The 12,175-nt window shown below is 45.0% G+C and overlaps 1 protein-coding gene across 1 annotated transcript in view; it reads left to right on the top strand.

Annotated features, from left to right (window-relative positions):
- The first annotated feature begins 917 nt into the window (after positions 1-917).
- Positions 918-12,175, top strand: part of Arhgef26 (Rho guanine nucleotide exchange factor 26) — a 108,429-nt gene continuing 97,171 nt past the window's right edge. The window contains exons 1-3 of the mRNA XM_052180422.1: positions 918-2,540; positions 3,523-3,562; positions 7,342-7,487. Coding sequence (XP_052036382.1) covers positions 1,464-2,540; positions 3,523-3,562; positions 7,342-7,487 — 1,263 coding nt within the window. The 5' untranslated portion in view covers positions 918-1,463. The remainder of the gene's footprint in view (positions 2,541-3,522; positions 3,563-7,341; positions 7,488-12,175) is intronic.

Here is a 12,175-nt window from a genome sequence, read left to right as displayed (position 1 = left end):
GAAAGACTGAGCATAAATATATAGACATATAAGCGAGCATACAGATTTACAAATTTCTATTAGTGTGAAAAGAAAAGAGATCAGGTGATTGAGGAAACCAACAGGGAGCATTCCAATTCCCATTCCAATGGAGTGACAAGCCAGAAAGGCAAGAAAGAAATGTGAACACTCTGAGGCTGTGGATTTGGCTTGGCTAAATAAAGCTAGTAAGAAAAGACTGGTCTGCAGGGCTAGGCCCACCTCTATCCAGCCTCTTAATCTTTAATAAGGATTTGGAATTTATTCCTTGTACAATATTTTATTCTACACACAGATTTCAATTTATATTATATACAACTACAAACCAATAAATATTTTGTATTTTGTTTACTTTTACTGTGTGACTTTCAAACATACAAGTCCCAAAGATTATGAAATACAGAGTCACGTTCTACCTGGCCTTTCAGCCAGTTTTCCCCTGAGTATACACAAGCAAATCTGACTATAATCCACATATTATTTATTGCAAGTAGGGGAGTGACACACCGCAGTGAGGTTCAGTTTGATGACTACAAGTGGCCTAGTGAAGTGGCTCAGCAGCACCACGCAGCCCCGAGGTGGTTCACCCCTCCAACCTTCTCCTCCTAGGCTCGGGATCATCAAGAACCCCTTTCTCTGCCCTCATGATCATTCCCAGGCTGTGTTCGGATCTGCGACCACGCCCTCCGTCCAGCCCCTAGGGCGGCCGCCCGCGCTCCGGCATTCCGGTACTCCGAGTCTGGACACCGGGCTCAGGTGTGCGCACAGTTTGCAAACACTCCGAGCGCACCCGGCTCAGGCGTGGGCGGGAACTGCAGGGAGCCTCCGAGTAAGCTTCCCCAGCGTGCTGGGGCGGGGCCAAGAGGGGCGGGGCGTAGCGCGGGGGTGGGACCGGCGCCGCGGGCCTCTGCTGCCCCGGGCAGAGCGGTCGTCTCCGCGCTTTGGTGAAGACCCAGGCCACCCACGGGGACAGGGAGCACTCCTTGGTCTGTGCTCTGGACGCCCGGAAGGGTGAGCGCTCTGGAGACCGCATACCAGGGCCGGGTGGACTAGCGCGGGGCGGGCGGCTAGATGGAGACGCGGGGGAGCGTCCCGCGGCGAGCTGTCCGAGCCAGCTGAACTCTTTCCAAGGGTCCTACGGTGGCGGCGAACTCTCTAGGTGCCAGCGGGCTTGGGGCGCGGGAAGGACGCAAAGGAGACCGGATTCATCTGGTCGGCTGCGGCTCGGATCTCAGCCCTCGGTCGCGCAGCGTGGCGGGCGGCGCTGTGCCCGAGAAAGGGCGGGTAAGCGCGGCGCTGCCGAGTCCCGCGCGACACCCGTGTGACCGCCGGGCTGGAACCGGGCTAGGCTCCCAGACAAGACTAGTTGTCCCGAGGCAAAGTTCCTATCGCTTAGGCAACCTGAGCAGCTTTCCTCCTCTCGGGGCCGTCTCAAAGGCCCCGCTATGGACGGCGAAAGCGAGGTGGATTTTTCCAGCAACGGCGTCACCCCTTTGTGGCGGAGACGGTCCACCCCTCCGCTTCAGTTGCTGGGCAGGAGCAAGCCGCGGCCGCAGTCGTACCAGAGCCCCAGCGGGCTGCTGATCACCGACTTCCCGGTGGAGGAGCTGGCTGCTCTGCCCACGCCGCAGACTCCCGTCCGCCTACCCGCCGGCCCGGACGGCAGGACAGTGTCCAGGAGCCCCCAGCTTCTGTGCGCGCATCGGAGGCCGGTGACCAATGGTCGCCCAGTGTCCCCGGACTACAGAGCTGCTTCTCCTCGACTCCGACGGCCCAAGTCACCCCTGGTTTCCAATGCGGCGTCGGGCGGCTCCCCCAAGTCTGCTGCTAATGGCACGGTGGCCTCGCCCGCGGCGCTGTTGTCGCGCGCCTCTCGGACTCCCGACATCCCGGCCCCTTGCGCCCCCGAAGAGGACCGTACCAGGGTGACTGCCAGTAAGGTATCTTCTCCCATTACCAATGGCCTTGCTCCTAAAACCGACTCATCTGGCCCAGTGTCAAAAACTGGTCAGTCTGCTGGGGACTTGGAGCCGGCCCCCTCGAGACTCTCTCCTGCTCTTCAGCACAGGTCTTCAGAACAAAAACTGCCGCTCCAAAGGCTGCCCTCCCAAGGGAATGAGCTCCCAACCCCTTCTGTGGTCTTGAGTACCAACAGCCCTGCGGCCCTCAAGATGGGGAAGCAGCAGATTATCCCAAAAAGCCTTGCCTCCGAAATTAAACTGAGTAAATCCAATAGTCAGAATGTGGAGCCCCATAGGAGGCTTCTCAAGGTGCGCAGCATGGTGGAGGGACTGGGAGCACCCCTGGGCCAGGAAGGGGAGGACAGCGAAGCCGACAACGACATGGACAGCCCGGGCTCCCTTCGGCGAGGCTTGCGGTCCACGTCTTACCGAAGGGCAGTGGTCAGCGGCTTTGATTTTGACAGTCCCACCAGCTCAAAGAAGAAGAACAGAATGTCCCAGCCTGTCCTGAAGGCGGTGATGGAAGACAAGGAGAAGTTCTCTAGCCTTGGAAGGATAAAGGTAGGACTGGGCAGGCTCACATGCCATTCATTAAATCCAATGTGAACGTATTGGGGAAGAATTGAATGCTCATGGCACGTGAGTTTATTTCAACTGCCCAAATCATAGAACAGGGCATTGCCTTCTGTTTATTTTAGTCACCATGTCCCATGTTTGTGTTTCATTATTATTAACTAAATGAATGTTTTTGACAAACTGATAGCTTAGAATTTGTGTGAGGGTGTGAGGTATTGTGCCCTGACACAGGCCTAGCAGTTGCCTTTACTATATATATTTCCATCATGAACTAAAGGAAAAGGGACAACCACAGAGGGATGTTTTGGAGTATTGCCACCTTCTTAGAGACAAGAGAGATCTATGCCCCGGGCGGTGGTGGGCCACACCTGCAATCCCAGCACTCTGGGAGGCAGAGGCAGGCGTATTTCTGAGTTCAAGGCCAGCCTGGTCTACAGAGGTGAGTTCCAGGACAGCCAGGGCTATACAGAGAAACCCTGTTTTGAAAAAACTAAATCTAAAAAACAAACAAAGAAAGAAACAAGAGAGATCTAAGCAATAGGGCAATACACATTTTTTTTTCTTGATTAAGCAGACAAGTGGAATCAGTCTGTAGAAATGTCCCGTGTATAATATACAGGCAAGCCTGTTTTATTTTAGACATACAGTCTTAAAGGGAAAACATTACATAACATTTTACATGCCCCTCCCCCAGCTGTCAGGGATAGCAGAGTTCAGTCTAACAGCAAGAGGGAATCACTGAACAGAGCAGGACCGCTGGTCATTTGAGGATTCTTTCCCCCGGTTTAATGGCATGTGGGGACACTCTCCACTTTATTTTATTGTTGTGGTTAATTGCCATGGGGATTCTCTGCCATGTGCTTTTGGAAATCTGAGAGAAATAACAGAAAAGGGGCCTTTCACTTAAAATAGTTGTACTTGGCTTATTCATACACAGTTTGCTTTTCTCTCCTTTTTTTTTTCTTAGAAAAAAATGCTGAAAGGACAAGGAACATTCGATGGGGAAGGTAAGCATTTAATTTTCCAGACTTTTATTGCAGCTTCAATATGGTACATCAATTATAAGTTGAGACCTAGCTGCTTAAGTAACAAAGACACTTGAGATTTAAAAAAAAAAAAAGAAAAGAAACCAAGAATACCCAACTTTGTCTTGGATTATCCTGAACAAAGCTGTGTTCCCGTGCTAACCTTGTGCATCCCCGGGGGCGTGTGTATAAGCTGGTAACTTTTTCAGTTTTCATCTTGAGAGCTTTCCTTTTCTTTTAACCTGGCTCGATCCCACCTGCCTTACCACGTGGGGGTGGAGCCAGCTCTAGCTTCCGGCTCAGACTCTTTGAGACCCACTCTTGGATCCTCTGTGGTATTTCCTTAGGCCACTTTTTTTTTCTCTCTCTCTTTCTTAATATTCCTTTCCCAGTGTTTCCACATTTGAGTTTCATTTCTGACTTCCTGTTTTCCCACTAAGCGTCACCTTTTGGGGAAATGCAGGTTTTTCTGGTGGGAAAACAAAACAAAACAAAACAAAACCCATAATCTTAGGAATTTTTATCCTGTGTATTATTTGTTGTGGAGAAATTCAAAGACAAAAGCAGCTTCAGCCAGGTGTTCGCATGCTAATCAGATTAGTGGACTCTGTAAATAGATGGGTCAAGGGGCCATCTGGGGGGAGCAGAGGGAACTGTCCCAGCTGCAGCCAGGAAGCGCCTGGGGACTTGAGTAGACTTACTTTCTCCATTGCTTTGAAATGCTGAGAGTTCCATCCTCTAATGAATAATGAAGGGAAGCACGCCCTTCCACAAGAAAAGAGGGTAGAAAATCATGCCGCTGTCAAATACACAATTTGGATGGCTGTAAAATAGTTCCTGCCTAACTACAAATGAGTAACTTATCAAGTCATTGTACTGATTATAGAAAGTAATTGTTATTTGAAGAAGAAGCCCAGATATGCTATTTTGACTAGTTGATTCTATAACCGGGGAAATCAAAAGCTCTGAGAGTTTCAGTAATTTGTCCCCCCTGGACACCTGTGGCAGCACACGCTTAGGGACATGGAACGGTTGCTTTTTTTTTCCTGTCCTTTGCTTTTTCCTGAACCATTGTATGAATGTGAAGTCAACAGCCTTCATATTTCTATTTCCTTCAGAGAAGTGCTTCTCAACCTGCCTTTTAATACAGTTCCTCATGTTGTGGTGACCCCCTCCCCCAACCATAAAATTATTCCATTGCTACTTTATAACGGTAATTTTGCTACTGCTGTGATCATAATGTAAATATCTGGTGTACAGGACATCTGATATGCAACCCCTGTGAAAGATCCTTCACTCCTAAAGGGGACATGACCCACTGGTTGAGAACCATTGTTTCAGAGCATGGTCTTTTTTGCATCTTGGAACTTCAACTTGATTTCCTTTTTGCCTTAAAGGTTTGAACATTTTGGGTGTTTTAAAGTCAGAACAGTTGTGTGTTAAGAGCTGTTTCTTAGTATCTTGTCTATTCTTATATACAATAGTAGAGATATCCGTTTTTACATATATGTAAGTAAAGAATTCAGGATTCTTAACTGTTAATGGTCTACAAGAGTGCACCTTGAAAGCAGTCTTGTGAGAACTTGTGATGCCAGGTTCTGGATGTTTCTAATTATGTTGAGTGGTGGGGATGCAAGACCTGTGCATCCTTAAGCCCTGTCCCATGTAAGACAAATGAGAGACCATTCTTCGTGGGAATGATTGGGAAACAGTGTCAATGATGCTATACGTATGCTGTGTTCCTCTCACCGAAAATACTTTAAAACTTCCCAGAAACTGAGTTTGACTTACTTATTTTCATATGTAGAGTAATCACAGAATAGAAAGTCATGCATATATTCTAATGCTACTGTAGACATAGTACCCACAGAGCTATGTGTGGTTGCCAAGAAAAAAGGCTGAGGCAGGAAAGCATTTTTAACAAGCCAAGTCCTACACCAAATTCAGAATCTTCCTCATCTATGCCATAATTACTTCTGATGTTCCTATTTCCTGCTTTCTGTCTGTACAACTGGAGGGTTTTGAAAACCTACCCTACCTCTCTCTACTCCCACCTCCAGTCTGTTGACAGTTGTGCTGGGAAGCTCAGGTCTCTCTTACCTTACATTGACTACTCCTTTGGCATCCATTGGCATCCCCTGGGTAGCTAGGGTTTTACTAGCCCATGGACGTAACTCTGTTTCTGGTGGATTCCCTGGCATTGAAGATAAAATACAATTACTAAAGTGTAAAAGAAACCAAATCCTTTTGAACTCAGGATAAAATCCATTTGTCTAACATTGGTTGTTTAAATTTGGACTGTGTGGCTCATTTCTGTAAGCATATTTTACATTGTTTATCCACTGTACACTCCTGCCATACAATACCAAGACTTTCATTAGTGCTTCCAAGGCTTATATTTCCTCTTGTTCCAGAGTTTGTCCATCTGCCTTTCCCCTGAGCTCTGTTGTTTCTCTACATTCAGAGCTTGATTTTCCTCATTGGTCCCTCCTTCCTCTGGCAGTTCTGTTGGAGCGCCTATACATACACGACTTCTCTTTTGTCAGCATGTGTTTACATGCGCCTTCAGTCCATCAATAACTTGTAATTCTACTTGGAGTAAAAATCAGGGTCCCTTCAGTGACCCCACATGATCTGCCTTGTACTCACTCTCCTGCCCCATCTTCTATGAGTTTGGCCCTCTCCTGGTTCTCTTACCACACTGGCTTTGCTGCTTCTTGTCCATATACACTAGGTAGACTCTTGTCCCACGGCATTTGGATTTCTGTTTCACTCTCATGAAATACTCTTTCCTGGTCTGGGGAGATGGCTCAGCAGATAAAATGCTTGGAACACAAACATGGGGTTTTGAGTTTGTATTACCTAAATATAAAGCCAGATGTGGTAGAGCTCATTATAACCCAAGTGTTCCTATGGTGAGCTGGTGTATGCACCTGGGAACAAGAAAGCCTGTCTCAAACAGGAGGCAAGCAGAGACTGACACCAGAAGTTGTCCTCTGACTTCTGAGACCTGCTGTTACATACTGGTATAACACACACACACACACACAGAGCTCTTTCCCTAGCTGTACAGATAACTTGCCTTCTTACCTCTTATGTCTTGCCTTAAATGTCATTCTGTGAAGCCTTTGTGAACCATCCTACTTAAAATGAACATACTTTCTTCCCAGAGTTTCCTACCCCTTCCGTTTGTCATTTGTTTTTCTCCATGACAACATAGCCATATTTGCAATGGTATGAAAGTTAGTTGTTTATTTCAGTTCTCTTCGATTTTATGTCAGTTTCATGAGCATTGAGATTTCCCATCTTTTTTTTGTCCATTGTCTTCCCAGTTGCTTGGCAGTTGCTGGCATCAAGTAGACATTTCCTAAATGTCAGTTGGATGAATAAATGCATGAGTATGAAATTTATTTTCTTACTGACTTATTGGTTCATGAGGGGATAAGAAGTATCTTTTCCCTTTTAGTGTTAGAAAATAAAGTGTTATGATGTACAGTAAATGTTTGCTAAATAGGTAAGCGAAAGAATACTACTGCTAGACTGAAGAAAACCTAGCATGGATTCACTTCAGCCTAAATTATAATGGACTGAGGCTTCCCAGCTTTCATGAGTACTAGACAAAGACATTAAAAGTTTGCTTTTGTTGGAACATCATAAATTCTTTGGTGACAAAATATTTTTTTTTATCAACAAAAAAATTTTGGTCTCTTCTTTGCTACTGGGGTGGTACTTAGTGATCTATCTGACTTGATTTCTTGAAGAAAATGCAGTCCTGTATCAAAACTACAAAGAAAAGGCCCTTGATATCGACTCTGATGAAGAGCCAGAGCCCAAGGAACAGAAGCCAGAGGAGAGAATCGTGATTCACCATAAGCCCCTGCGGTCCACATGGAGCCAGCTCTCTGCGGTGAGTGCTAGCATTCTTCTCTCTGTGGGAGGACAAGGCCAATTTGTGGAAACCATGCCTCAATGTGGACTTCAGTTTTTTTCTTCCAATGATCTTGTAATTCTAAGACAAAAAGGCTCTTCAGACTGTAAAATGATTCTGGAAGCTCTGAAAACACTAGTAAGAACATGGAACTTGACAGCTCTGATCAGGAAAAGCAGGTTTGAGAAAATGACATGACATGCTTTGAGAGTGGTGTACTGTGGACTCAGTAAGTTCTCAGTATCTCCCTTTTCTTTTTTATAAGGTGTGATTGTAGTGATAATATATCCCAGATTCTTTAATAATTGACTACATATATATGGATGTATATATGCATATAAATGTGTTGCATGGGTATATGTGTGTATATATGTATATATATATGTATATATATATATTTGTGTGTTTATGTACAATGGGGGATCAATTGCAGTTATTTCTTATATATTTTATTTCACATAGCCATATTGATATTTCCTTGATGTTAGTTAATAAATATCCCTTCTCTGTGTATCTTCTGTAAATGTGGTTCTAATGCTTTTGTAATAATGTATAATTTAGTCTTTCTGGATCAGACATATTTGATTTTTAGCTGTAGTCAGTTTTCTTCCAGGCTTATAGAATTCCATAGAATTCCAAGTGTTGCTTTGTTGTCTAGATGGAGTTTAGGCATCACATGTCTGACTTCCTGATATGTTAGCAAGTTGAAAGGAGTTCCAGTAGCTAGGCATGGGTGGGGGGAAAACATATCAAAGTAAATTAGTGCAGCTTTGAGAATCTCATGTATAGCAGATCTGGGACCAGAGGTAGCGCCCTCCTAAGTCATGCTAAGCACTGCTCTAAGCATTGTTCACTCATGATTCTCATGGGCTTTGGAAAGCCACCAGCGTAGGAAGCAGTTGCACATGTTGGTGCTAAGCACCCAGAATCTTGGAAATGCTATGCTAAAGGCAGGAGGAGAACTTCTGGTTCTGACTCAATGTCTCCTTCTCTAACCTATATGTGATTTCAAAGTCTAGAATCAAGTCTCTTCTCCCCATCTCCCTCCCATCTCTTAATATATTCATAATATATATGTATGTATATATAAATAATATATATAAATAATATAATGTACATCTTTTCCATTCATAGTCTATATAACATTGGCATTTGCTACGTAAACCAGGATATCCTCCATCCACCTTCCTCTGCCTCTCCAGTGCTGGGATTAAAGGTCACCCCATCTGGCTGGCTGCATCTCCCAATCTTGTTCTGTAACAAATCTCTTCCTTTCTGTTTTTTTTTTTTTTTTTTTTTGGTTTTGGATTTGGTTTTTTTCGACAGGGTTTCTCTGTATAGGCCTGGCTGTCCTGGAACTCACTCTGTAGCCCAAACTGGCCTTGAACTCAGAAATCCTCCTGCCTCTGCCTCCCAGAGTGCTGGGAATACAGGCGTGCACCACCACCGCCCTGCTCCTTCCTTCCTGGTATTTCCAAACTGTGTTGCCTATGGAATTACGCCCACATTGCAATGCTAATAGCCACAGGGCAGTCAGTGTCAATCAGAGATACTGATGGGTGTGGGTAACGGGAGAAGTGAGGACTGTGATTGGCAGGCCTTTTGTAAATTGAACAATTACTTCTTAGCTCATTGTTGCCAGGTCCTCCAAACAGAAATCCAGACTTTGATGAGTATTATCTGAATAGAAGTTTTAGGGAAATGTTCTATGAAGCCACCAAAATATCTGTATGTGGTTAGTCCTGGCCTCTCCACTAACAGTGTGCAGCTTCTATGACATTCTTAGGAGTTTTTCTTTTTCTTTTCTTTCTTTTGTTTTTTGAATGGGCCCAGATGCGAAAATGTCTCCAGAAAGTTGATGTATTAATAGTCTTATACTCTATGATATGTATATACCAAAACAGATACCTGGATGTGGAAGCAAATACAGTTCATTTCATAGAGGACCTGGGAGAAAAGACCTGTTTTTGAATTTTCCCTCAGTGACATCGGCCATACTTGTTATAAGCTTAAGTCCCGGGGTTGGTTTCAAACTCTCAGCAGATGTGTGGACTTCTGTGTCACAGTTTGATCCAGCTTTCCTTCATGAGACTGCCAGGTTCATGACCTCCTGGTGTCTGGCTTTCAGTGAGGTGAACAAACACAGATGCAGTTAAAGACTACTGTATATCCTGTAGTACAGTTTTACCCGAGTTCATCTTTTTACTTGGCCAGGAAAAAATGCTGGTGTGCCTTTAACTTACCTTGCATACATTATCTTAGACTAGAGTGTTCCTGGAGGGCTCACATGTATTCATTGTGTTGCTTGGCTGCTCCCTGATCAGACTTTTGCCACCTAGATAGCTACTTAGGTATGAGTTTGCATTTTCTTTGCATCTATTATATATATATCTCACACTTAACTTTTACATATTATGAAGTACTATTACCATATAGAAAAGTTAACACACACACACACACACACAAACACACAAATAGACCTTTGTAATCATGATACATCTCCATGTTATCATCAGCTATAAGGCTCCAGGGAATCAAGGTTAACATATTAACCTATATTCTTCAGCTTCTGTTTTGTTTTTGTTTGTTTGAGTCCAGTTCAATGGCCCCTGCTCTCCTGCTTTCTCTTCCTGCCTTCCCAAGGACTCACTATTCAGAGAGTTTGTCTTCTCCACATGCTTTCCCTTTTTCTAAAATACTTGTTAAAATATAGTCTCACTGTTTAGCCCAGGCTGTCCTCGGTTTATCCGGTCCTAGTCTTTGGAAATGCTGTGATTACAAGTGCCTACGTCATGCTTATCCAAGATTGGGATTCTCTGTAGAACAAAGATAAAACTGGTTCTGGAGCTTAGCAAAGGCGATACTTTAATACTACCAAAAGGCAGCTACTAGAAGCTATCCGTTAATAGGTGCACAGGTTGCAGTCAGCACCATAGTAGAGGAAGCTTCAGGAGGAAGTAAAACTATCAGGGTAAGTGGTCCTGCTCACTCCTTATCTGTTTGCCCTCACATCCTGATGCGAGCGGAAGCAGCGTTGAAGGCAGTTCTCAGAAGACTTCTGTTATTGAGACTGGTGCTGGTGTCATCTGGCTGTGCTTAACTTGTAATGGGTTAAATTAGTGGAGTAGCTCTCACCTAGCATCCTTGCATGGGAAACGTTTATGCAACATCTTCATCATGTGTGGCTTTGATCCCCGTAAGAGAGTAAGACAGGCAGGTTTCCAGTAGTCATTAGGTCTCAGTTTGGCGTATATTTAACTTTTTACTTTGTACTCCATGCAAGTACATATGCGCCTTGGCCACTGTTGGACGTTTATTTTCTAAAAAGTCTCTTATCTCTGTTGCAAACACCTGCCCGCCTTCTCGTATGATGCAATTTTCTTATCTGTTGACCGTAAGAAGCACGCAGTGTGTGCCAAAGTCTCTTTTGATGTGTAGCAATTTTGCAGTAATTTATGGCTGTTATATAATAAGCTCTTTAAGCCTTCATTCTGTAGTGTAATTTATCTGAGTGTTTTTATTCATATGACTGTCTGACGCCTTTGATTTCATTGGATAATGCCAGGTAGGAAAGTGTGCTCAGCTGCACAGGTGGCAGGCCGTCCTCATTTACAGGGATGGGACAGATTTTACTGTGGCCTTGAAATCATTTAGGGATAAAGCAGAGGCAGATCTGGCTGTGTAAGAGAGGTGTTAACTGGTTCCTCAGTGGAACGAGTGTTTAGATTACACAGACGTCAGATGAACAGGTGGTTTATACATTTATCGGTGATGTTTCAGTCCACAAGTCCTCCCTGGAGAAGTGGGATGTTCTGCTGTCATCCGGAATGAGTCTGCATTCTTTCCTACGATGGGACAGACTCCATCCTTGTTCACTTGACTATTGTCACGTCTGTTCTTCCCTTCAGCAGTTTTAGTACCCAGGATTTTAGTTGCTTAAATGTGGAGGGAACTTTAAGTTTTGAGCTTGTGAAGCTGTTTTAGCCTCAGGAGATGATTATCTGGAATGGTGCCCAGAATCAGGGAACCTGCTGCACACAGGTGAATGGTTCAGTGAGTCACCAAAATCGGCAGCATGAACCCGGGCCAGCAGCAGTTCTTGGGTCTCTGGGAAAAGCTGTGGGTTTAAAGGAAAATATTGATTGTGTTAGTCAGGGGAAGAACACTGGGTACTTGTTACGCTCAGTGCCAGGTGCGTTGCCAATTGAGCCCTGTCTGGAAAGTGAGCTTGCTTTCCTGCAAAGTTTTGTCGTTACTGGGATCACAGGAGTATCCTGCTCTTCTGCAAGGACTTTTGCTTTTCAGCGTTAGCCCTCTCCCCAGGCACATGCTGGGAACGCTTAAAAAGTGACTGTGAAGCCAGTGTTTATTCAGTTACATTCAGTGACAGCACCAACGGAGCACTTGCCAGCCGCACCCTGACTGCATGGAGGGGGCAGGGGCGCGGGGGGTGGGGGGGTGGGTGGTGGTGTTTGTATAAGTTTTGTTACCTTGAATGCCACAGGTAGGTACCTTTGAGAAGGGTGTGCAGGCTCCAGAGACAGGAGCTGGATGATGCTGGCATACTTTCTGCACCTACTGCAGGCCTCCTCTCATGGACTCTCCTGTACATGCTGGCAAGTGGCCCTCTCAGGAGTCCAGGCATCAGCTCAGATGTTTCTTCTGTG

The sequence above is a fragment of the Apodemus sylvaticus genome, chromosome 4 (assembly GCF_947179515.1).
Source record: "Apodemus sylvaticus chromosome 4, mApoSyl1.1, whole genome shotgun sequence".
NCBI lineage: Eukaryota > Metazoa > Chordata > Mammalia > Rodentia > Muridae > Apodemus > Apodemus sylvaticus.
This window is presented reverse-complemented; position numbering and strand designations above follow the sequence as displayed.